The following is a 26,919-nucleotide window of genomic DNA, read 5'->3' on the forward strand; positions in this document are numbered from 1 at the left end:
CTCTGAAAACCTCTGAGGATCATGTGACAGTACCTGAAAAGCACCCAGAGCCCCGAGAGCCTGTGAGCCAAACTGAATCCCGTTGTGGAAGAGGGGAGCGGGCGCCCTCGGCGCGCGGTAGCACATAGCGGCTCACGCTCTCCCGCTGGTTGCAAAAGACTGGGTCATATTTCATGGAAAGTTCTAAAGGTCACTGTGGCACTTGACTCTGAGTGAGACCGCTGTGTCACTTCACCGGGGCCCTCCGTGTCCCTTCCCGGAGCTGTTTATGCGGCCGAGGCTCCGGACAGGGACGCACCCCCACCCTGACTCAGGCCCCCGTGCCCGCTCACGTGTCACTGCAGCACGCTCACGGTCATGGTTACTCACCGGGTCCCCATGAGCTGGAGTCTGGAGGCTCCAGTCTGAGTGACAAGAGGGTGACTTTTTTGGCAAAGACAAACCACCTCAGCCAAAATAGTTCAACCCACACCAGGGACATCTAAACCCAGTGACAACAGGGGTATCATCTTTAAGAGCACAGAAGTGTTTATGAAGAGTGAGAAACGATGGCAGTAATTTTTGGCATGCCCAAGGGCAAAGCCTAAAAGCATGACTCCCTAGATGGTCTCAAAGTCTTCCATGGGGCGTCATCGAGCGAGATAAAACTACAAAAATATCCTGAAAGCTGCAGAGCGCTGTAGGTGGAAAGCATCGTGTCAACCTTAATGCAGCCCGGAAAGATGCTTCCGGGCTCGCACTCCGAGCGCCTCAAGGACAAGGAGGGGAAAGCCGCAGCAAAGCCTTGGTTACCGAAAGGCGCCTCCTCGGGCCCCGACCCAGGGCTGGCTGCCCGGGCTCTGCGTCTCGGTGGAGAGTGTCAGATCCTTAAGCCTGGCCAGCCGGGCAGGCGCCAGGACCTGAGCTCGGAGCAGCCCACGGGCCATCCCTGCTCCCAGTCCCAACCCAGAAGACAGAAGTCATCGGACAAAACGCTGCTCATTAGCCAAAACACTCACAGCCCAAGCATTTTATTTCTTCAGTGAGGAACCAAGGGACTTCGCTACTAAGAATTTACTCTTTTTAACCACACGCACAAAGAACACTGGTGGGGGGTGTGACCAGGCAAGAACACCGCTGCAGAGCTCGTAGCTGGCCCGAGCACGGAGACGGGGAGATGAGAGTCAGAAGCCCTCACCATGCAGAGCCTAGTCCCTGTATCTCGGTGCTGGCTGGCCGGATATGCTGGGCTGCATCACAGGAAAATCCGGCAAGGACCCTAAATCGTCTGTAAAACGTGAAGTTACAGTTCATACCTTTCGAAGAAGAAAACCTCGAAGTGTATAATGCATCGAACACTTAAATAAGATGCACGTTTTGGTTCTTAGTGGTTGAAGTTTCAAAAATCTCGGAAGTTAACTTGGGTGGCTGGTTCACTTCTTGATGTTGACAAAATACAAAAATGGTATTCCAAAATCCAGATCATTGGCTCATTCAGATCGGCCTTATCCCACACTAGTCCGATGTTACTGTGTCACTGATATCACTCGCCTTGACCTCCTTTCCAATTACATTATGATTCTGAGGGGGGCAATGCTGCCCCTACGGGGGTGAAAATGGCTCTTGGGGAGGGAGATGTACTCTTTTCACATATAAAGTGCAGACAGACCCATAGTACATAAATTATATAAGGTATATCTGTCCTGCTAAAATTGCAAAGGGGTGATTAGAAACAAATGCCTAAGAAGGCTCTTGGGGGGGTGGCGATAAGAAGAAAAGGCCGATTAATTTTAAAAAGGAAAGCAGATGGGAAACTGAATATGTAAGGGAGTGAGTGTAAGAAAATGTACACGTTGTATCATCGATAAGCCATAAAACAGCTGAATATGTACACAATTTTAAAAGGTTCCTTTTAGGTTTTGGTGGAGTGGGGTAAGGGACTATTGCCTTTCAATATCTATCATGGCAAATTGCTTGTGTGTTTTTTTTTTCTATCATGTAACTGAACTGCTTTACCAAAAACTAAAAATGTAAAGAAGAGAAAAATAAAACACAAGCAAAAAAATCTTGTCAATAGGGGTCAGTATCTACAGCAGGAAAATTGAGCAAGGTGCATTCGCAGTATGTTGCTTCAGCAAAGGCTAAAAAAAGAAAAGAAAAATGTTGGGAAACTGTTTTAAGTGGAGCCTGAAGAAAGCAGCCCCTGGCGTGCACGCCCATCTCGCCCATCTCGCCCATCTCGCCCATCTCGCCCATCTCGCCCATCTCAGGCTTTTATCTCTTATCTCTGGCCCAGATTTGGAAGATTAGCGGAGCTTGATCCCAACCCTCCCCCAGGGAGGAGAATGCACTAATTCACCATTTGTAGGCCGGCTTCCTGCCCTTCAGGAGGTTTGGGGCTGGTTGAGTGAGGGTCCCTGCAGGATCAGAGGGCGAGGAGGAAGGTGGGAGGTTCTCCTCCCAAAGCCTTACGAGCCACGAGAGCCATCGCGGCATGTCCTTCCAATCTTCCCATGGAGAAGAAACTCTGGGAAGGGACTAGACCTGCTGTAGTCAGGCAAGGGGCTCCTAGAAGGTCAGAGGATGAAACTTAGTAACGATGCTCCAGACAATCTTTTGTCTTTGCTCTCCCCTCACTGGGGGCTTTAAGGGGATGGTCAGACCCTGAGCTGGCCCGTCACAATATGGTGACAATAAGGCAGTCCCCTCATCCATCGGCGTCTGTCCTGGCATCTCCAGAGTCAATGATCTGTGGTCACTGGCACCCCCCCACCCGTTCATTTCAACAACTCCAAGTGTCCACATGGGCCAAGGACTAAGGAGCAACACGTTAAGGTATTTTTGGTCAGCAAGACCCTGCTGTCATGAAAAGTAAAAGTTCTTACACTGCAAAGGACATGATTAAGAGAAAGGGAGAAGAAATTCACCCACAGAAAGGGATAAGAAATTCACAATGCATACGTCTAGTAAGAGTCCGGCATCTGGGATGTAACAAGAACTTCCATAATTCAGCAACAAAAAGACAACCCGATGGAAAAATGAATAGATATTTGCCCAGAGAAGATACACAAATGGCCAATAAGTGCATGGGGTGATGCCTGATGTCCTGAGGGAACAGCCAGTCAAAACCACAGCCAGCGCCTGGTATCCACTAGGAGGACAATGGAAACGAGTGAGAAGTTGCAGGTGTTGGAGTGGGCACGGAGGAACTGGAATGCAAAACTGGGAATGCAAAATGGAGCTGCCACTGGGGAAGACAGCTTGGCCGTTCCTCATCAAGTGAAACACAGAATTACCACAGGACCCAGAGACTCCACGCCTAGGTATCTACCCAAAAGAACAGAAGACAAGTGTTCAAACATAGACTTGGACATCGACGTTCCCAGCAGCACTGTTCACGGTAGGCAAAAGGTGGAAACAACCCAAACGTCCGTCAGCAGACGGATGGGTAAGCAGCACCTGCTCTGTGTGTCGGAACACAGGGAGTAGTATTCATCCATAAAAAGGAACACAACGCTAACACCTGTTACCACATGGAGGAACCCGAAAACAATATGCTGAGTGAAAGAAGCCAGGCACAGAAGGCTACACTTTGTATGATTCTATTTATATGAAGTGCCCAGAAGAGGCAACTCCGAAGACACAGAAAAGACATCAGTGTCACGAGGAGCTGGGGGGAAGGGGAACAGGGAGTGGTGGGTGTCAGGTTTCCATTTGGGGCGATGAAAACGTTCTGAAACTGGATGGCCATGGAGGGTGCACCACCATGGGAACATACTTAATGCCTCTGACTGTGCACTTTAAAATGGTCAAGATGGGGCCCCTGGGGGGACGGCCTCAGTCGGTGAGCATCTGACGCTAGGTTTTGGCTCAGGTCATGATCTCAGGGTCGTGAGATGGAGCCCCATATTGGGTTCTGCACTCACAAGGGGGTCTGCTTAGGATTCTTTATCCCTCTCCCTCTGCCCCTCCAAAATAAAAGAAAATAGTTAAGATGGTAAATGATCTGTTGTATTTTTTTTAAACAAGTCTTTTTTTTTTTTAAGATTTTTTTATTTATTCATTTGACAGAGATCACAGGTAGGCAGAGAGGCAGGCAGAGAGAGAGGAGGAAGCAGGCTCCCTGCTGAGCCAAGAGCCCGATGTGGGGCTTGATCCCAGGACCCTGAGATCATGACCCAAGCCGAAGGCTGAGGCTTAACCCACTGAGCCACCCAGGCACCCCTGATCTGTTGTATTTTACCACACGAAAAGGAGTTACATTAGACCAGGCAGATAGTAGAGGAAAATAGACGTGAATTCCTCTACAATCTGGATTTAGGGAAAGGCTTTCTATTGATGTCTAAGTGCTTTTATCTACGGTCCAGGGGCCATCTCTGTTTCTTGAGAATCGTCTATTCGTGTCTGTTGCCATATTAGCTCAGAGATACCATCTTTATATTTTGTCACAGCAGCGTGGTACTCCCGTGTGGACATACCTTCTCTGTTGTACCCAACCACTGGAGCACACGTATCTCCAGTGCGTCTACTGGGACGACCGAAACACCGCGATGTTTCAGCAGCCACGAGCACACTTAGCACCGGATCCTATTTCCAGATACTATTGGCCAATACAAGTAGCAAGGGCTCTTTGGATAAATGGCCGATTCCAGCCCAGGGCAGGGAAAGGACAAGATGAGGCTGGAAGAGTTCTTCGATTTTTTTTTTTTGGAAGATTTTATATATGTATTTGAGATAGAGCGAGAGAGCATGAGGGTAGGAAGGGGCAGAGGAAGAGAGAGAACTAGGCTATCCACCGGGACCGAGCCCCCCTGACACCCCCGAAAGACTTTGTTTTACCAGAAAGTAAGGCACCGCTTTTGACATAACAATAGGGACAGTCCCAGGAAACAGGGACCAGCCTGGGGGCTCCTGCTGGCCAAGTCTAGGACAACCTGAATGTCTAAATATGATCAGGACAAACCAAACCACTGAATAAAACGGGAGTCTGTGAGCACTGACATACATACGTTCACAGGAAAGGAAATTTCCTTCCTTAGTAGAATTCCAACCAGTCGCTATAGAATCCATGATAAAATTGGAAAATCACCTTCTGGCAACTACCACAGCAACAACTTAGGCAGGACTAATCAGCGGATGCAGAGCTAGCAAGTGAACATTTCATGAGAAAGAAGATACTTACAGAACCTCAAATCAGTGTGGCTTCCAACGGGGAAACCAGTAATTCTGTTAGGATCTCGCCGTGGCAGAGGCTTCCCTTCGCCCAGCGATCAGTCTGCATCCCCGGGAGTGGGTCCGAGGGACATCACGCATTTCCCACTGTGATGCCAGCCGGGGCATGAGACGTGTGGCCCTGTCGCGCCTGCCCAGCAAACCCGGATCTAATTGTAAGGATGCGTCAGGCAAACCCTGAAGGAGGCCAAGTCTGCCCAGTAATGGGTCCGGGGTCTTGGTAGATGTTGAGCTCACGAGAGACAAGACTGAGGGCTTCTCTGGATTAAGACATCTTGGGAGAACCGAGAATCACAGGCAACACCTGATTGAGCGTTTCCTCTCCCAAAATATGATGCTACTGAGATAATCTGTGAATGGGGAGAAAAGCCTGTAGTTCAGCAAATACTACCCGATTCATGTTAATTTCCTGAGTTTGGTCATTAAACTCTACTTTGGAGAATGTGCTTGTTTTTGTGAAATACACGTGGAAGGATTTAGGGGTAAAAAGGACATTATGCTGCGACTGATTCTTGATGGTTCAGATTTTATGTAAACACCCACATATTTATGTATTCAGGGGCGGGTAGGAGCCAATACGGGAAGACGGTAGCGCCAGGGAATCAGGACAAAGGGTACATAAGCATTCTTTGTACTCTTTTTGTGACATTTCTGTGAGCTTGAAATTGCCAAAATGAGATGCTATTTTTAAAAAGGAATTCAGAAATAAAGCAGCAGGGCAAGAATGCAGAGTTCACTAGCATCTCCCTCCACTCTGTCCCACCATCGCCCAAGCAGGCCCTTAGAGCACGGGAGAGCTCTGCAGCTCTCTGAGGGAAAGGAGAGTCTTCTGGAAACGTCCCCTTGGCTTCTCCCAAATCATAACCACCACCGGTTCTGAGAACACCCTGACCCGGCCGGCGCCCTCGCAGACACCTTTCAGGGACGCCAGCACGATCGCCAGCAGAGGGCGCTCTCCCTGGGGACCCGCACCGGGTGCCAGGCAGCCGCATAGCTCTGCAATGTGTTGGCTGAACTTTTCAGGAAACTTGGATGCCACACATACTTTTCCTTTCTTTGTGGGTAGGCGAGATGAGTCACGTTTTTCTGAAGTCGGCTGGGCCCCAGGATTCAGTCTCAGCAGCTGCCCCGATCTAGAAGGCTCCAGCAGCAGCCTGCGAGCCAGGGCAGCTCAGGGGAGGTCTGGGGACACGGTGCGGCCGGGGGGGATCGCACCGAGCCAGGCACAGGGTAAAGCCCGTGGAGCTCTGCATCCTGCCAGCGTGTGGTACGTCTGCCCACAGCAGCCCCGGGGGAGAGCCGGGCCCTGGCTCACGGCCCCCACAGCCTTCTCCCACCTCGGGCACCGCATCAGAGCCCCCCAGTCCTTCCGGCCTCCCTGGTCCATTCATTTGTTCATCTACTCCCAGCCCGCCTTCTTTCACTCAAACGGCCTCTCTGATCGCTGGACCGGGGCAGCTCAGGAAGGGGCCGGACCCTGTGTCTGATGGCTCTCTGTTGTGGGCAAAGCCAGCAGCACGGGGACCGAGTCCCTCCTTCCCGAAGGGGAAGCCGGAGGCACAGCATGGCATCCGTCACTGGGACCAGGAGCGTCAGAGGCCAGGGATGTGCAGCGAGATGGGCTCAGAGCCAGCCCAGGGCCGGGGTGTGGAGGACCTTTCGACTTGAGTGTGGTGGGAAGGGTTGGGGGGAGGGTTGAAAAGGGGATAAGAAGATCAGGTTTATGTTTTAAAACAGGGGGGCCCGACCCTGCTGGCCACCTGCTTTTATAAATAAAGATTTATCAGATTTATCAGAATGCAATTTACACTGTCTGGGGCTGAGTTTCTGCAAGACACACCAGGTGCCCGCAAAGCCTGAAACGTTTGCCATCTGGCCTCGTGCAGAAAACATTCGCCGGCTCCAGTGTGAGAAGTCCCTCTCTTTCCAGCATCTCCCCAGCAGCCAGGTGGCCCCCACAGGGTCCGAGGCCCCTCGAGGTCCTGCCCAGTGCTCACCCCCACATTCACATCACTCGCTTTAACAGTTTTGCAACATTAACACTTTGCATCCTTTTCCATTGTAATATGTATATGTTCCCTACATATGCCAAGGGGCTATTCCTGGGCTGTTGGGGCCTCCCGGGCCCAAGGGGGTTCCTGGAGCAGCGGAGGGACGGTCCTTGGTGTTCCCACCTGTGTCGGGAACAGCCTGCCCAGACTCCACCCGACATGGGCCCTGCCTAACCCCGTGATGAGGGCCCTGTCTGTGCTCCTGGGCCTCCGGGAGCTTCCCTGCGTCTATCCAGGGCAGGAAGAGGGCCACACAGACGGAGAGTCTGAGGGACGAGCTGCCGTGTGATAAGAAAATGTGTGGAAGGAAAGAAAGTCAGGTCCCAGGAGCCAAAGGCAGGGACGAGAGGGGCAGCAGGAATCTGGGAGACTGTGAAAAAGGTGAGAACTGTCTGGTTGGGGTCGGGGCGGGGAGAAGCCAGTGTCTGTCTGTCCTAGAGCGTGGCTGGGAAGGGAGAGTATTAGGGCCCCTTCCAGCGTGTTGCAGGGCAAAATTTCGCTGCTCGCCGCGTACCCTCAGCGTCTAGGAAAGGCTGTGTGCGGATGGCTGGCTGAGCCGCCCTCCGCCTCCCAGGCCTCTCACTGCTGTGGCATGGGCACCCGCCGCACAGGTCCCGGGACCTGCTCTGAGAGCCAGGCGCAAAACCAGCCCCGCAAAGGACGCCCTGCTAGCAATCGGCAAACTCGGGGATCTGCACACGGCAGAGTGGCGGCTGGACCACACATCAAGGACATCCTAGAGTTGACTCCTTTCAGTGGAGGCGTCACAGAGGTTCCCCTGAGAGCCTCTCAGCTTGCTGTCACCCCAGTGCTGCAGGGGTGCGCCTGGATGCATCAGCAGAGCGGGCCATCCCTCAGCGCCGGCACCTTGCTGTGGGTTCTCACCCACACTCCTGGTGGGTCCCCCGCTCCGTCTGCTGGGCACGCAGCATGCTGCCCCTGCAGCCGTGAGGCCCCGGGTCCCCTCTCGGCTGGCTTCCAGCTAGGGCACAGGAGGGGCCTTGGGTAGCAGGTCTGGCCGTGGGTACATCCCCTCCAGGCCCCCAGTCCCAGCTCCAACAGGTCATGCCTGCGCACCCTGCCCCGGGCTGCCCTCCTCCCTTCCCCTCTCCTACCCAGCAAGGCGCAGGCTTTTCACTGATGTCTGCGCTCCCTCCCTGACCCCCGCCTGGCTTCTCAGCAGCTCCTCACCTTTACAACCACACAGCCCTGCAGGGCCGGCCATGGCAAATACACAGGGACCCCGAGGGACACGTAACGTCAACAGATTCCTGAAAATGCTCAGCACAGACGTTCTGCGGAGACACCAACCTCGAGGTCCAGACCCACGGCCTGGGGGACGCAAGTCACTGTCTGGGCGCTCTCCCCGCGCAGGCGCACCAGACCCCGGGCGCTCGCAGGCTGGCGGGCCGCCTGGGCCTGGCTGGCTCCACGCGCGAGCTCAGGCAGGGAGCTTCTCGGCACCGGGAAGCCCTTGGCATGTGAATCAGAGACTTGAGGCTCTAAATTAAAGTTCATTTCTCTGCACACAGTACAAAACCTCTGGCATTTTACGGAAAACAAACTTTTATTTGAAAAATAAAGTCGAGTTGCCGGGAGAGAAAGGAGGAGCTGTCTGTGATCCAAGACAGACATGGTGTGAAAGGGCCAGGAGGCTTCCAAGTTAAACAGACTTCTCTGGAACGCTCCTGCGAATTTCAAATGGCTGTCATGGCATCCTTTGATCCAGGTCCGCGGACGAGGGGCCGGTGTGAAGCATGGGGCTGTAACTGACCCGCTCCAGGACGACAGTCATCCGTGGTGGGATTTCCGCGTTTAAGTACGGACAGAACATGACGTTTATTTTGGGTGTTCAAAGTGCCCGTGACCTTGGTCTCATTGGTGAGCCGGTCTTAGAAACAGAAAGTTCAAACATCTAGCATTGCACATCTCTGGCCAAACCCCCGTGCTTCCTTCCACCCCACTGATCCTCATGCCCTAAATGTTCCCGGCCGGACTCCCTACGCAGGCATTTCGCACCCATCCTGAGGGTTATGGCCATGTACGGCGGTGTCTTCCAGAATGCCCCCCCCCAGCCCCGCCCCACCATGAGACCAGCTGTGTGGGGCAGAGAGAGCTTGCTTTTAGAACAACCGAGCATCGCCTTGGAAATAGAACACACAGGCCAGGGTCAGTACTGTTTCCTGAGAAATGGCTTTCTATCGTAAGTACGTGTGTGCTGCATTATAGCATAAAAAGGGTCTCTTGCTGGGGTCTGCAGTCAAAGACATTCCAAACCACTCCGTGATGAGGCTGCTGGCCTCATCGTCATGCCCCAAGCTGTAAGTTCCTCCCACCAGGCTGATGCAAACTCCCCGGGTGCCAGGGTCCGTCCTCCACCTTTTCCTCTTAGCCCTTCCTGCAGATACTGTGGTCATGACCTTGAGTAGCCGTCAGTGTAATCAGAGTAGGCGGCTGTCCAGGTCAGCGATTTTCAATGCTTTTTTCTAATGGGACCAAGATAATGTTCCAGTGCCTGGCGGGGCTGACTTCTGTCGGTAGTGGTCACTTGGCGTGACCCGCTGTCCACGTAGACGTAGGACAAGATACCATTTCTTAGCTCGGTGGGGAGGCGGGTACAGCTGGCAAAATGCCACCCTATGCAAGCCACCGAGAGCCGTCCCTGCACGGTCTTAGGGTTCTGTGAAGACAACTGCTTCCAAAAAAGTCTGGTTTTCGTGCTAGAAATTGCCCCTCGGTTACAGGCTAAATGTGTCAACAGCCCGTGAAATACGTAACCTTTAACTCCTACCATGCACACCTTGGTTTAAACACTTTTGTCAGACCCTTGTCAAAGTTAGTTTTGGTCTGAGGGTGGGGGGAAAGGATAAGGCATCGCAGCTCTCAGAGCTGGGAGCCCACGAGAGGAAGAAGACAGGACAGGGAGCTCCAGGGTCCCCCAAGATGACTTTGCCTCTTCAAGGAGTGGTGAGGGCAGCCCTTTCCCTGCAGGTTGCGACAGCCTTCCAGGCTCCCCCTAGACACACCTGCTCAGCCTAGATGCCTGAGCTCTTCTCTGGGAGGGCGACAACCAGAGGCCTCAGGGGCCATGTTGCTTAAGGCGCTAAGTGGCATGGGGGCAGGGAGGGGACCGGGAAGCGTGTGGGGAAGAGGCAAGCACGAGAAACAGTAAACACACGATTTCCTCACAGACAGAAGGTAGCAGACGCGTACCACAAGGGAACCCAGACGGCGCAGATACGGAAAACCACACTGAGACTTCAGAGCTCTGGCAGCTGCTCGTGGCAAGCGCAATCCGGGAAGGCTTTCTGGGGGTGGCAGAGCTCCAGGAGGTCTCAAGGGAGGCGGGATGTCCCCAGAACTGATCTCCGGGTCCATTCCAGCGGCCCCCAGCTGGTCCCCCACTCTCCCTGCCCAGTAGCCGACCCAGTCCTCCAGAGTGCAAGACATACCCTCAGCCACAGGTGCGGATGGCCTCGCGGATCACCCCATGCAAGGATCACCTCGTGCAAACCCGGGATCCGGGCCTGGCCTGCAAGGCCTCACCCACCTCTCTGACCGCCCAGCCCTCTCCCTCTCCACTCAGTCCTAGCCAGACAGCACTTGCCCCTGCCGGGGACATTCACACCGCTCCTCCCTCTGCTGGGCTCGGCCGCCCCCCACATCGCCTGGCTCCGTCCCAAACCTGCTCAGAGCCCCCCTCCGCGGTCCAGCCCAGAGCAGCCCGGCCAACCCTCACCCTCTCGCCGTTATTCTCGGTACCATGGAACGTGGCTGGACACACAACACACACGGCTCCCGCTCTCTCCTCCCTAGACAGTAACCCCCTCGAGGGCAGGAACTCCCTCGTCCTGCCTGTGTCCCCAGGGTGCGGCAGGTTCTCCTTAAACAGTGACTGAACAGACGAAGTCAATGTGAGAAGACCCCCCCCACACCCACTTTAAAAGCCCCAGCAGGGCTGGTCAGGTGTGAGGTCCACCCGTCTGCGTGGTAACATCAGCTTTCTTCTGTTCGGGGCGCACTGGAAGGTGGAGATCCCCGCGGGGAGAACCCGGCCGGGACCGCGGCTGGCTCCAGGCCCACCTGCCGGGGCAGAGGGCTCAGCACGCGGGGCTCTATCGCCCCCTTGTGGTCACTTGGCCACAAAGCCCGAAAACCGCCCCCACATTTTTCTCTGGAAAACCAGGTTCAAAAGAGCATTCGGGATACAGAGGCAAAAGGAGGGCACATATTAAGCCCATCTCGTCTTGAATGTGGAGAGATTAATACAGACAGACTTTGTTCTGCTGTGGTTGCAGGCGGACCAGCTGCCCTGGGACTCCGGCTGCGGGCGAGGAGGACAGCCCTTCAGAGCCGCTCTAGGCATCGATCGCTACGTAGGAACTTGTCAAAAGTAAACTTTTCTTTTTATTTTATTTTATTTTTTTTAAAAGATTTTATTTATTTATTTGACAGAGAGAGATCACAAGTAGATGGAGAGGCAGAGAGAGAGAGAGAGGGAAGCAGGCTCCCTGCCGAGCAGAGAGCCCGATGCGGGACTCGATCCCAGGGACCTGAGATCATGACCTGAGCCGAAGGCAGCGGCTTAACCCACTGAGCCACCCAAGCGCCCCTAAACTTTTCTTTTTAAAGGAAAGGGTGGAAGGAGGGGCACGCAGGGAAAATGAAGTTACAGAAGGCAGAACTCAGACCTAAAAATCAGACCTTGCCAAAAGTCTACCTGATGAGCTCGCTCACTTGCTTACTGACGTCGACTTCGACTTTGGGAGGAAAAGAGGCTGGGAACAGACACATATAGTGAGGCTTTTGCTAATCCACACTGCGTTTTCCCTCTGTCTCAAGCCGTCACAGTCCCCTTATGGGACTGCTCCTCCCATCACCTTCCTGCACAAAACAGCACCCACCCCCGTCGGCCCTCGTAACCTGCTCTGTTTTTCTCCATAGCACAGGAGGAAAACCCAAGGCAGTCTGTGCTCCAGTTCTCCTCCCTCCCCCAGCCCTCCATCTGGAATATTCCCGATTAGCCCCTCCAGCTTTCCTTTGGTTGCCCAATCTGGACGAATCTCACCTCTGTCACCAAAGAGACGTGTATCAGCTGGGATCCTTTAATGGAATGTGAAAGAAAAATACAACTTAAAGGAGACTGAACAACAGGGATGTCTATTACCTAGAACACTGAGCTCCATGACGCACACCACCCTGAGGATTCCACGGCCACCTTCCTGTTCCGCCATCTTGCATGGGGGCCATGGTCACAAGATTGGCCACCATAGCTCTGGAAACCACATCCTCACACCGCAGTCTAGGTAAGGACAGGGAGTTACTCCTCACATATCTCTTTTTGTTGGGGGAGATGACTTTTTGATCCTTCAAAGAGTTCTCCTTATATTTTGTTGGCAAGACATAGGTCCCTGGTTCACCTCAAGGCCAGTGACCCCAAAACCAGACACTTCCCCAAATGGGAAAAGGCTAATTCCAACCGAACTAGACCAGTGATAAGTCCTGCCGTGGCCTGGATCCTGAATAAAACCAGGGTCTGTTATGAAGAAAGGGGGAGCACTTGTCAGATGGGTTGTCAGAGTCTGCCAACACCTGGTAAGGAGAAGGAAGGACTGAGGGACTGGTGGGGAGGGTGGGCAGAAAAGATATGAGAAAGGGGCTGCACACAGGAGCCAAGAGCATCATGGCCGCCTGTCTGTGTCTCCAGAGCTAGAGATGATCTCAGCGATAGGCAGGAAAACATTTCCAAGACTGTGTCTAATGGATGGAAGGGGCTTAGCTATCTGATGGTGTTTACACAGATGCGTGCACGCGCTCTCAAATATATATGTATGTTTAAGGACCAAATAGGCAGAGGAAAGACTATGACAGCTCCTCAGGGCCCCACAAAGGAGCCACCACCGAGAGGCAGACTAAATTCAGTGAGGTCAGAGGGGCCAATGGGTTCTGAGGAGAACAATCCAGGTGTCCTCAGGAAAGGGACGGGTCAAACCTTGCTTAGCACCCAACCGCATTCGGGGCCGACCAGCTCACATGCACCAATGCCACCCCTGAGCTTGATGACCCTGAGCAAGGCCCCTGAGTCAGGGATAAGCAGCTTTCTTGCAGGGGTGCCGTAGGGCACATGCAGGCTCCGCGTGTAGACCGGAACTTGAGTCTGCGCAAAGAGCGCACTGCTGAACGGTGTGGCAGCAGCAGGGAAGGCACGGCGCCTGTGCCACCCAAGGAAATGCCCTTCATGGTGCCAAAGGGACCTCCACACACCAGCGATGCAAAGCCCGGAACAACCCGGAGAGGCCCAGAGGGCTGACACTGAGTGATGGCCGATCTGGCGGGGCAGGCAGCCTTGTTGGGGCCATGAGGACAAACAGGTGTCCCCAGAGCAAAAACCCAGCAGTCTAATGGAGAACAGAAACCAACACCAGAGATGGATGCAGGCTCGTGTCCCTGCCCCTCACGACCCGTCTGTGTGTTTCAGGAGTCCCCCCATCAGCTGCTTGCTTGCCTGTGAATGTGTTCATCTCTCCTATCTTGAGGTAAACAGACCAACTCAAAACTTCCTTGAGCCCCAATCCATCCATCTCTACCAGTCTACCTTGCTTTGCCAGGATAGGCTCAGCAAGGCCACAGCAAGAAATAAGCCCCGGGTTCTCAGTGGTTCGACGTAAAATGGGTTTCTTTTGGTCAGGTCGCCAGCCCACACGGGGAGGCAGCTGGCTCTGGGCTGCTCTCCCCACTGAGGACCTAGATCTGGCCCCAGCACTGTGGGCCCAACCCGGCTTCAGGGAGGGGTTGGGAGAAGCAGAGGAGCTCGTGCCATGACTGGGCACCAGGCTTGGCCACCCTTCACTCCCCTTCCCTTCCGACTCACAAGATATCTCCAACTCAGTCCTTGGCCAGGTAACACGCTCTCCTTCCCTTCCCAGCAGCTGAAACGGCTCTCTTGAAAATCACCCACGAGGAACTGGCCTCAGAACCAGCCTCCTTCCTCCCCAGAGTGAGGGCATCTGAGCCCTGTGGTAACATCCCCCCCACAAAAGTGTTCCTGTGATGGAAAGATCACGAGCCAAACCTGACACAACACAAACACCTGTTTCCTATCTGTGAAATGGCATTGCTGTCCCGTGGAAGGGTCACAGCGACAAAGAAAATCACAGTGTGTGGGTCAGGAGTCTGAAATGAAGGCCGGCAGGTCCCCACGGCCTCTGAAACTGGCGGGGCGGGGGGTCCTTCCTTGGCTTTTCAGCTTCTGGTGCCTCTGGCAACCCCTGGGACTCCTCAGCTCGAGACGCATCTCCCCCATCTCGGCCTTCCTCCCACCGCTTCACCCGTGTGCCTGTCTCCGTGTCCCCCTCTTCTTACAAAACACGAAGTATGTCGGATGTGGCCCCCACCCACCTCTAGGATGACTTTTTCTTAACTCGTTACATCTGTAGCAGCTTTATTTCAATAAGGTCACATTCAGGGATTTGGGGGGGGGTAGGACCTCAAACTGTCTCTTTTGTGGGGACACAGATAAACCCACAAAAGTTATTGTAAGGACTAAAATGAACTGGTACTTTTTAATAATATACCCACAACAGATAGATTTTAAAAATCTACCTATATTTTAGCAATCTACCTGAAATAGAGGGTTTATCTCACCTGATTCTCCACTGAGCCCTTGCCTAGTAACTTGACCTTAATTCCTACATGAGCCCTGTTTCTCTGGCCCATGCACCTGCTGCTGCCCGTGGATTTGCCACCGGATTCAGGGCCTTCCTAACACGGGTGTTCATGTCCAGAGCCTGCAGGTGATTCACGTACCTCCAGGAACTCTAATAAACAGCAATTTCAGACTCAAGTTCTGCTCACCAGGGCTTGTGGGAAGGTCACCTCTGCGAAGCCGCAGGCCGGGGCCGGCAGCAGAGAAAGCAGCTGCAGGCTGGTGGGTCGGCGGCTTCCTCCGTCACGGAGGCAGGGCTGGGATCCGATGTCAACCTTCCCGGGAGACGGAGGGCGAGGCCCAATGGATGGGTGGGTGTCCATGACCGTGTGGAGCAGCTGGCGGGCTGCCAGGAGCAGGAATTCGGTTTTAGTGGCAAGCTCTCTTTTGTGCGAAGGCGAGGGAAACCTCCTGCTGGCCGAGCTCCCGGCCTTTGGTGGAGAGGGAGCTTCTGCTTCTGTTCGTGTCTGTGTTTCCGAAGCGGTTATTCCGATGCGATTCATCGTCCTGTCTTTTATCGTTGCCGTGAGAGTCGTGCTTACTTCTTAGTGAACAAAGCCAACGCCCCATATTCAGAAGGAGCCCAAGCCCGAGCCTGAGAGCCAAGCACATGGGTGGACTCAGGGGTGGACGTAAGGTACCGGGGTTGTTGGACGCCCGCTAGTGCCAGGCACTGTTCTAGACGCTGAGAAAGGAGCCTAGGACCGAACAGCCCCTCCACTCGGAGAGCTTACATTCCGTTTGGAAAGGCAGCCAAGGGAACCAGTCAATTCACAGCACTCGCTGTGGAGAAGAAACATGTAACGTGCAGAATGTGCTGATTTTGTGCAGGCCCCAGAGGAAGGCCCTGCCGAAGAGGAGGTGTGAAGAGGCAGGTGGGAGCCCGGTGTGCAGTGGTCTTCCCTGAACATGGGAAACCCCTGTAGATGTGTCCTTTCTCTCTTCCATCCGACCCGACACAGTGACTGGGCTGCAGTCTCTGGTCTTGCTACCAGAACTCCCATGTCCTGCCTGGCTCAGATTCACCTTCTGGAGCCTTGCCTTCTCTCATCGGACCACCCGTCACGGACGTACGTACTTCTCCCTTGAATGCGCCTTACCTTCTCTCATACAGACCCCCCAGCTCTTCTCTACCCAGACCACCATCCTGATGCTCTGAGTATCAAGCCTACCAACTTCCAGCAATGGTGAGAAAGGTGTGATGTTTACTCGCATTTACAAACCCATTTTTTCACCCTTTACAAAAGAAAGGCCTGACACCCCAAGACTATATTTTTCCATTTTGGGGGACATGTGAATAACATACAGTTTTGCTCCATATGGAAATTATTTTGGTGTAAGGAATCTCCAAGGAAACCCTTCTCTTTTCCTTTCTTCTAAATGGCTGGCTGTTGTCCGACTATTGGCTTAGAGATTCCTAAAATCTTCTTCCAGCAGAGTCTTCGCATCTGGGTTAAAAGTAGATTGGGGAGTTCAACTCTGACCACCTGAGTTCAGATCTTGGTTCTATCACTTACCAGCTGTGTGGCCTTTGCTCCATGACTTACCCTCTCTGTGGCTCAGTTTTTATTTTGATAAAAATGGTAAAAAGTCACTTTATAGAGTTTTACACAAGGATTAAAATAATTGTCATGTATGATGCACTTAGGAGACACAGTAAAAGCATTTGTCATTATTTGTGATTGTTAGGTGTTGTATTTGTAATTACAACAATTAGAAAGCAAAGTTTAGTGACATGATGCTAAGCCATTCTTGAGGTTCTTGCTGACTGTGCAAAATTATTTTATTATTTTTTAAAACTTTAATCTTATTATTTGAGTTCACGAACATATTGACCGGGCTTTCTTTCCCTCATCTCCAAAGGCAAGATTCAGTTCTAAAAACCCCTTTGAAGATAAAGCTTCACCTTTCTGGAAGCTTCTCCTGCCGCATGACTGCTCTGGACTTCTGGAGCTACTAGACGGTAGCTTGGTCCAAACACTTCAGACTCTGTGGACTGGATCCTATGGCTGCAACATGAGGGCAGCCACAGTCCAAAGAGCCAAATGGGCATGACTGTTTTCAACGGAGCTTTATTTATAAAAACAGGTGGCCGGCCAGATTTTGTCCCCGGGCTCTGGTTTGCCCACCACTGTATTAGAACATGGGGCAGAAGAGTGGATGATTGTTTTGGGTGGGATAAGACCTTGACCATCATGAGAATTATGTTTGGGCCTACAGTGGGGCTGGAGGGAGTATGATTAAAACCCAGAGTCCCCAAGACATGCCTCGAATCCACATGCCACTAAATCAGCAGAGCAGAGGAAGTGGGAGGTGTTAGCCACGCCACACCAGCAGGTCCTCCATGGGATGGATCCTTATATAACCAAGATTTGGTTCTCTTCCCTGGGCCACAAACACCAGCCAACCTGGGAAATTGCTGGTCCCAAGACCAGATGTGGCATCTGGATCCATAGCTCCTACCCACATTCCCTTTCTTGTTCTCAGAGCGTCTGAAGACTGAATTATCTCCTTTTCATTTTTTATGTCCTCTTTGAAGAGGACTGCGCTCATGATTTCTATCGTCCTTTCTTTGTCCCGATCATTGATGACAGTGCTCATCAAGCTCGACTACATATCCATTCCACCTGGGGAGCTGCTGAACCTTCAGATTCTAGGTCCACCCTGTGGGGCCTAAGTCACCCGACAGAAAGACAGGCTGCAGACCGAACTCCAGGAGAAATGGGCATGGCCTCGAGAGGCAGGACTTGGAAAACATCCTTACTTGTGCTGGTCAGACACAACGCAGGGTTGCCACCTATGGAGGAAGTGGTGTGCACACTTACAAGTGTACATAGAGTGACTGGATGGGGCCCCAAAAGGGACGCTGTGTACACGCACGCATGCCGGGCACTGGGAGAGTAGAGTGTGAGAGCTGCCTGTTGGGCTCTTCTCTGGGAACTTCCTGCCCGTGTCTGGGGTGGGGGTGGGGGGGTCATGGGTCATTCTAGTCTTGCTGCAGGATCTGCCCCTCCCCCCACAAGCAGCTGGTTCAGAGGCCCGAACTAGGCTAATCAGGTATCCTATAATGACTTCAGCGTGGCAAGAGGAGAGACACAGAGACAAGGAAGTCTCTGGATCTCATGGAAAGATCCGCACACTCTCGCTGCCAAGGCCCCCACAGCCAGCCCGGTCCCCTCCCTTCCTGAGTCCCCAGCAGTCAGCTCTTCTTTGAATTCTATAAATACCCCCAAATCCTTCCAATGAGTTGTCTTCCTTGTTTAAAAAAAAAAAGTGGTATGAAAGAAGGATGGGGACCAAAATTAGATTCAGAAATGAGGCTAGAGAAGCCCACTTTACGCCCCTCGTACAAAGGCAGCTCTGAGACGTCCGGCAGGCAACAGAGCTGTTACACGGTCAGTGTCCATTACAGACAAAACACCCCGATCGCTCGCAAGCTCAGCTCTTCTCAGGACAAAGGCAGGACAGGAAATGTCTCCCAGGGGCCTTGGGGAACGAACGACGTCTTTGTGATGCTCTTCCAGGGGACACCGCGGGTCTCACAGGCTGTTTCTCATAAAGACCCTCCACACAGACTGATGAGTGACATTACTCTCAAGGCTCCATCGTGTGAAACCAGTACTGGGGCAGTGGGGAGAAACACACGGTCTGGGGACCTTGATCCAGGAACTGATTCAAGTAAGCGGGAAGGCAGTAGACGGCACACCCTGCCAGCACACCCCTGCGACACGTCTGCAGACCAGGCAGCAGGGAGCCCAGGCGACTCTCCTCCTGGCCAAGTAGGGCACCCCTCCCCCCAGGAAACAGACCTTCATTAATGACAGGGCCTGGCGGGATGGGCTTCCACTTGGGGAATACCAAGTTCCTGGGCTCAGTGGTCCAGGGTCAAGAGCATGGGTCTTGGGACCAGGCCTACTCTGGTCTGAGCCTCCCCTCCCAGGGAGCTTTTGTGGAGAAGCCAAGCGCCCAGCCCCACCTGATCAATGCTTGTCTTCACGAGCGGCCGGAGACAACCAGAGCCTCCCTGAGCTCAGTCTACAGCTGCCTGGCCGATGGTAGAGAGGAGCCTCGACAAGTCATGGATACTCCGTAACATCTTAAAAGACAGACCCTGGAAACAGGATTTTCTGGCCAAGAACACGGAAGAGCCCTTTAAAATGCCAAACAGAAAAAGGCAGCATGGCCTTCTGCTTCCCAGCGAGCTGAAAGGCCAGCCCAGCACCACCACCCAACGCACCACTCTCCCAGACTCCGCGTCTTGGATGCTCCCTTCCGCCTTCAGAAATGACCCTGGCCTTCACAGGCTGGCCCCTCTCCACCCACAAATCCTCTCCATTCCCAGCCCTTGATGTGAACCGTACATCTTGGCTTTTCCTATGTGACCCGTGTACTGGCTTGGACAGTGTCCTCTCCACTCATGCCTTTCCGGGAGCCTCAGAATGTGACCTTTTTGAATGGGTAACACTGCAGACGTAATCCATTAAGACGAGATGCGACTATACTAGAGCAGAACGGTCTGCTAATCCGAGACTTAGCTCTTACAAGAAGAGGAGCAGAGACCCACGACACAGACGCGCGAAGGAAAGATGCCGTGCCACGACGGAGGGGGAGGCAGGGACTGGAGTGACGCTATTCTAAGCCAACGGGGACCATGGGTTACCGGCGCCACCAGAAGCCAAGAGAAAGACGTGGAAGAGATTCTCCCCGAGACCCTTCAGAGGGAGAACCACCTCTGCCATTCAAGGCATCTTGAATTCGGACTTCCGGCCTCCAGAAGTGTGACAGTCTACATTTCTGTTGCTCAAACCACCCAGTTGTTACAGCAGCCCTAGGAGGCTAATACAAGGTAGTTCCGTTATAACCAACACAGGCGTGATGCCACCAGTGAAACAAGGCGTCCTGACGTCGACCCGCCCGGCATCCCCTCCTCTTAGAGGATATTTGAGAGTTTCACGATCTCAGTCAAGGAAGCCTCAACTCTCTCTGGAGCCTTAGGACATCAGTGCCCGGACACTCCCCTCTACCTACTGGGTTTGTAGACTTAATTCCCAACGGCATGTCACCCAGTGGCTGGAGGGCCACGCTGACCCATGACCTTTGTGCATTTACGCTTAGGGCCAGTCATTAGGAGGATGACGTCAGGGGTATCAGCAACCATACCCCACACCACACAGGAAAGGAAAGAGAGAGCCCCCCGCCCTTTCCTTCTAAGCCCCAGAGACTGAATCGGTGCTCTGTGCCTTGGTCTTGCCGATCAAGTGTTGCTTTATCCTGCGGGTCCTGAGTGTAACACGCGATCTGGAAAGAAAGGAAGGCGACCGACCGCACACCGAAGGGCAAGTTTGGTTCCCAAATCACTGCCGTCCCAAACAGGAGCTTTGGACATCATCACGGAGACTCAGATGGCGTGGGGAGATGTGCTAAGACACGGGGAAGGTGGAAGCCCGCTCTGTCTACTTTGCGGCTCACCCGTTACACTCCCAGCTATGATCAACGGTGCTCAACTGGGAGTATTTTGTCCTTAAATCACAGATACTCATGAAGGTGAAGAGCGCTCACCTAAACACACATTTTCTTCCCTTGTTTCTCTAGTAAATCAACCCCAGCTGCCCAGCACCCAAAACAGAAAGTCAGGATCTGTCAGAAACACGTCCATTCAAACCCCACAAAACCAAGCCACAGGTAGTGAGGGGCACATCTGGCAGAGCAAACCAAGGTCTGGGTCCTCTGGCCCTGGGGAATGTGCAGAAGCTTAGCTTGCTGCGGGTGCAGATTTCAGGGAAGGCTATGGGCCCAGGTTTCATGTAGCTGTCCTTGCAAGTCCCACTGGGAGGACTGGGACGTTTGCGCTGACCCCATACCGACGGCTTTGTGTAGGCAGAAAGTGGCAGGTGGAAACCAACCGTGTTCTGGAGAGAGCGCTGTCCTTGGGGGACAGACAAGACGCGTGCACTTGGCACCAAGTCACCAACACCCCCCCCGGCTGGCCTGGGTGCCCCTGCGAATGGCACGTGCCCCATCGGCCCTCGGAGGTCAGGTCCCCAGCGGCCCAGCACCCACCTGAATCAATAGCATCAATGTCTTACTTTTTCTGGAGCGGGAGAAGAACCTGATGCCCCCGGGGGAGGTAGACGGGTTGGAGTTGGGAGAAGATTCCTTGGACGAGGAGCGGAAGATCCCGCTGAAGCTCATGCGGCGGGGGGAGCGGGGGGGGGGACTCCTGGTAGGAGAAGGGGAACACGGTTTTGGGAGAGCCAGGGCTGGTCTTGGGTCTCACGGGAGCAGACACGGGGCTGGAGGGCCGGTGCTGGGGGCCTCTGGAGAAGAACCCTTTAGAGGGGCTGCCCGAGCTGCAGGGGCTGTCCACCTGGGGAGAGACAGACAAACAGATGGGTCATTCCGAGCACAGGCCCTCAGCCCTCAGCCCTGCACTGAGTCGGTCCCTCCCGTGCCTGCCCCTCCGGACGTTCTCTATCATGAGGCTGCTCCTCCGTGGCCCCCCACCCCAGAAACAGCCATGAGCTCTTGTGCAAACATAGGGGGCCACCCCATGGTCTGGAAGAAAGCACCGGACCCAAGGGGGCTCGTCAGAGCCACCCAGAGGCCCACTGACTGCCGTCCTAGCTCTCTGAAAGAGGTTCCTGGGATGGGAAAGGCAGCAAGAAAGGCTCGAGGCCATGTGTTTTCCCTTTATCCATCTGCGGGTCTGTCCTCGGCCTTTACTTCTCAAACCCTGACATTGTCCTTCTCAAGGTCTGACCACACCAACGCAATGTTCTCTTGGCCCTCGTCGGAGGAGGAAACAGGCATCTCTACCACCTGAAACGCGGTGGGCCCAGGGCTCAGGTCCAAGGTGACCTGGCACTAGGAAGCAAGAATTACCCCCTCCGAGCTGCTGTGGGGGGTGACAGGGGTTGCTGACAGAGCTCAGGAAGCAAGTGAACAAGGCCGGATACCTCGGAGGCGTACTCCATGGGTGACTTGACCTTGACAGTCTGGGAAATGTCCGGACTCTTCCTGTAACTTCAAGCCGAAGCGTACAGCTCACAGACTTGGAGGCACATCGGATGTGTCCTGCTGGGGGGCGCAGGGACTGGTACTTACAGCCCGAGGGGAAGGGTCTGACCCCAGCTCACCCCTCACTGTGCCCTCCTGAGTCACTTAGGCTCGCTGTGCCTGTTTCCTCATCTGTTAAGACCAGGAACCGGCTCTGCATGTGCTGCTCCTGCTGTGGCTTCGGCAAACTTGCGACTCAGGAGCAGAAGGACCTCAGGGCCAGCCTGGTCCCACAGCAGGAAAGAACAGCGGCTTGTCCACATGGCTCCTGGGGCACGCCAGCCAGGGAAGCAGCCAGCACAGAGACCCTGGGAGGCCACTCGGCAGGTGGCCACAGATGCATGAAGGCAGGTGAGCCCACGTGCCCAAAGGTAGCATCTGTGCAGCTCTGGCCGCTCTGTCCACACGGGGCCAGTGGGGGGCCCAGGGCCCCTGTGAGCTCTCCCACCACCAGAGGGCACCCCGAACTGGGCTTGTGGCTCCTTCCAGGAGGCTGTGCCCTTGTGCGGATCCCTTCGGTGACCCTCAATCACAAGTCACTTCTTCCTGCAACTCCCCACCCTATGCCATAGGGCCCGTGTGGCCCTATTGGGGGAGCACTGGCTGGCTCCGTGCCAGTCCCTTGGGCACGTGAGTTTCCAAGCCAGAGGACGTGCACAACAGATGTATCACACAAGCACCTCTCCTCCTAGAGAGACCAAGTTTTTCTTTGTCCATTTAATATGGAAAACATCTAACCCTCCAACCCCTGTCGTCAGAGCTCCAGGTCTTGCCACTCTCCCCCTCCACACGGGACTCAGGCTTTCTGGAGTTTTTCTGAACCCCAAGGAGAAGCTCTCCAGGCAATAGATGTGGCTGTTGACATGGGGGGTGGGGGCAGGGGGGAGGAAGAGCACACAGGGTGGGAAACGACCCTGCAGCACACAAGCAAGGAGTGTGGACACAGGGACTGGAGTTGGAATCCCGGCCCAGTATCCGGCAGCCTGGACGAGTGACTTAAGCTTCAGGATCCTCCTCCGTCCAGCGGGGACACTAGGCCAACTCACAGGGTCTGTGCTTAAGGGGACTGCCGACAGGGAAGCCCCGGCACAATTTCTGGACACGATAAGTCTGTGCATATTTGATCCACACGCCTCGTCATGAATTAGGAACGAACAGTTGCTTGATATGCGCGGAATGTTAGGGAGGCTGGGTTGAATCATGGAAGGACGCCACATGCGGCGTAAGAACCTCACTCTTCTCTGAGGCTTTTTAGCCAGGGAGTGGCACAGTCAGATTTGCTCGGGGCGGACCATTTGCTAGCCTCTCCCCGTCACTTGCCAAGCACCACTAGCTGGAAGCCCAGGAGAAGGGGCCAGCGGAACACAGGGTGAAGGTCACAAAGCTGGTAAGTGGTGACATGGGACTTCAGGGCCCATGGCCTTAACCTTTACACCATATCCCTCCCGAGAGCGGCAGAAATAGCTGAGAGGCGGAGCAGCCTGGTAGACGTGCAAGGACGTCAAGGTCAAGTCTGAGGGCAGAGGCGAGAGTCCTGTTTAGGCGCTACTTGCAAGGCTAACCGCACAGGGGAGCCCTGTGTTTGCCACGCTCTGCACCGTGCTGGGAGCTCCGCAGGGAGGAGGCAGAACAACCGAGCCGGTGCTGGCGTTGGGGTCGGAGTCGGGGGGACAAGACGGGGACGGCAGGCAAGGCGTGGCCGATGAAGAAAGGGTGAAACACTGAGTCCCACGGGGGTCGGGGGGGTGGAGTCAGAGAAAACCCGAAAACTGATGGGCTTTGGACAGGCTGATGGGTGGAGAGCAGCCAGGGCCTGAGAAGGAGGAGACAGAATGGGAAGCACAAACGGCCATTTTCTTGGGCTGCCAGGGATGGGTGGAGCCAAACACCACCGGGGAGCCCGCCACAGAGGGGGGCTCTGCGTGCCAGCCTGAACCTCATTTGATAAACCAGGGGGAAGCCTAGGGTTCTCCTGCCTGGGATTCCACTCTGTACTGAGAATTCCAGGCCAACTGAGTCAGGCATTGAGGAGGAACCCAGAGAAAGTTAGACCTTTCCCCCAAAAAAGGCCAAATGATGGTGGACACGGCCAGCTCAGCCTTCTCCCATGGGGCGGAGGGGGGACCGTGAGAGCCTAATCGTGCTCCCGGGCAGTGGGAAGACAAGGGCAGTGGGAAGACAAGACGGCCCAGCACGCCCCCCGTCTGCTCCCCGCCCGCTGGGTGGGGGTGATGCAGATCCGGGCACCACTGGAAGCTCCAGGGACGGGGCCTCGGCTCGTGCCTATAGCAAGCTGCCGTCCGACAGAACTTCGGTAAATGTCATTGGATGAGTCCCTGTGTTTGGATGAACAAAAGGGCCCAGAGACTCCCCCCCGCCCCAGGTGTGTGCTGCTGGGCAGGAGCAAACGGGGGGCAGGCAGTAGGGCCGTCTGCCAGGAGGGCCGCTGAGGCAAAGGCCAGGCTGCCTGGTGCTCAGAAACCCCTCCGCACCGGCCCAGATGCCACGCCATGCTGGCAGACCCAGAGTGACGCCCATCGTGTGGAAAGATCTAGAAATCCTGGCATTGAGCTTCCCCCAGAGGCCGGCCTGGGAACCACATGCTTCAGCTGTGTGGAGTCAAGGGGACCGGAAGCTCCTCACAGACGCGCAGTGTGCGACAAAGAGCTGCCGTCTTGGGGGTGGGGGGAGGACAGCACAGACAGGGGTAAAGTGAGAGGGCCTGAGGGACCACATGGACAGACATTATGGCATGCCTGCGGTCGTCAGGAGCACCTGTGAAGGGGCGCCCAGGTGGGGCCATCTGTCTCCCTTCGTGTGGGCTCCTGGGACCCAGAGGGGGCCGCCAAGCACCTGACTGTTCCCACACATCTGTGCCCACGGAGCCTAGCGGCACCTCCCACCCTCTTCGGCCGTCCACATCATGTCTGCAGAAAGGGCCGGCTGCCCGAGAATCTAACCCACATTCCCCTTCACAGGGGTGTTGACATTGTGATCTGGATTGCGAAGAGGAAGGGATGGAATCTGGCAGGGGAAGAGGGCGGCCCTTCCAAGGTGGTCTGGAGATTCTTCTTGGTAGTGGCCAAACTCTGCCTCTCAAAAAGGCTGGCTTTCCGTGTATATAATTCCAGGTCGCTGGAGTCTCACGGAGATTCACTGGAGAACCGCCAAGGTTCAAGGGTCAGGAGGATGGGATGGGGATGGGGCAGAGGTGGGCATGGGAAGGCCAAGGGAAGGCCACAGGCAACAAGGTCAGTGGTAATCCCAAGCGTCCGCGCCCTGTCTACTCGCATCCAGTGGCGTTCATCCAAGGCCTGTCTCCAGGTTGTGTCGGGGAGAAGAGCCTTCCCAGCTAACTGGGCACGGAGGTCCCTCCATCTCCTGCACCACCAGTCAGACCTTCTGGAACAATTCGCTGCCTTCTTGGGAGGTCAAGCCCTCCTCTCCTGCGAGGCCACAGGCACGGGAGGCCCGTGTCCCACACATCACCGTCACCAGTGTCCCGCAGCATTCAGAGTATACAGTAAACCCTCCAAGGTCCCTCTCCGCTCTGCAGTCACACATTTGTGACAGTGATTTGGCTCTGGCACCCTCTGGGAGCCCCCAAAGTGGGGGCCAGTGGGGCTGGATGAGGCCCCAGTCCTCACCGTGGGTCTTTACTGCATGCCCAGTTCTGCCTTAGGTTTCACTTGAAGGAGGGAGTCTCGCAGTCAAACCCTTGGAAGTGGCCAGCCCTCAAGGACGAAGAGGCCGGCCTGCAGCCTCAGACTGGCCTGCTGGGCTGGGAGGTCTGTGGCTCCTTCCTAAGAGCATCCTCTGAGAGCCGTCTCAGGCTGGGCCACAGTGACTGCTCATCGGGTTGCCTGCTCACTCAGGATGGGGAGCTGGGAACAGTGGAAACCCACAGGCCTAACCCAGTACGTTGCCTTCATTGTGGGCAATTCGAATGCTTAGGGAACAGGCTAGCTTTCCCAGCACAGGCGCTCTCGCCGCCAGCACAGGCGCTCTCGCCGCCAACCCAGGCTGCCAGTACCCGGAGCTGAAGAATCGTGTGGCTGTGTATCTCCACTCGGACATGGCTCATGGCACCCCGATGGCCGGCCCCTCCTCACGCCACCTCTCACTGGGCCGTGGGTAATGGGGCCCAGGAAGGACTTGCCACCCAGCTCTCTGGGTGCCCCTCATCTTGACTGCAGGCTGCCTTGACCTCCCCTTTCTCGCCAGGTCCAACGACCCTCATGGGATACACACTCCTTCTTGGCTGCCTGACCCTGTATGGCGCCCAGCCTTGTTGAGCTGCTGACTGGCCGGTGGGGGAGGGGAGGCAATGAGCTACAGAGAGGCAAGGAAAAGTGGTGTGGACACCAAAGGGAAGGAAGGCCTGGAACAGGACGAGTGTGGGGGCGTGGCAGGCGGAAGGAACTCCTGTCCAAGATGGGACAAGCCAAAAGCCTCGGACTGTCTCCAAATTGCTCATTTACTGATACTTTTAGCCTCTTCTCTTGGCTTATTGTTGATCTTCCACGTTACCTCTGCCTTCTTTGGGGAGTCTGAGGGGGCCGTGGCTGAACCCAGACAGAGAAGAAGAGAAAGGAGCAAAGCCCAACAGGCTCTCAAATTAGACAGCTGGCAGGTAGGAGGGGCACGGCCACATGAGGTGGGTGCACTAGTGGGTAAGCAGGTGGAGTGCAAGTAGAAGAACAGGTGGATAAGCAGGTGGTAGCACAGGTGCATGTGCAGGGGGGAGCAGGGGAAGTGCATATGGAGCAGCTGATGAGCAGGTGGGAGCACAGGTGCATGTGAAGTTGGGAGCACAGGTGGATGAGCAGGTGGGAGCACAGGTGGATGAGCAGGTGGGAGCACAGGTGGATGAGCAGGTGGGAGCACAGGTGCATG

The 26,919-nt window shown here is 54.8% G+C and overlaps 1 protein-coding gene across 1 annotated transcript in view; it reads right to left on the reverse strand.

Annotated features, from left to right (window-relative positions):
* Positions 1-26,919, reverse strand: part of LOC111154394 (protein kinase AMP-activated non-catalytic subunit gamma 2) — a 246,557-nt gene that overhangs the window by 145,996 nt on the left and 73,642 nt on the right. The window contains 2 exon segments of the mRNA XM_022513935.1: positions 21,054-21,180; positions 21,182-21,334. Coding sequence (XP_022369643.1) covers positions 21,054-21,180; positions 21,182-21,334 — 280 coding nt within the window.

Source organism: Enhydra lutris, unplaced genomic scaffold (genome assembly GCF_002288905.1).
Source record: "Enhydra lutris kenyoni isolate GAN:26980312 unplaced genomic scaffold, ASM228890v2 scaffoldscaffold37, whole genome shotgun sequence".
Lineage (NCBI taxonomy): Eukaryota > Metazoa > Chordata > Mammalia > Carnivora > Mustelidae > Enhydra > Enhydra lutris.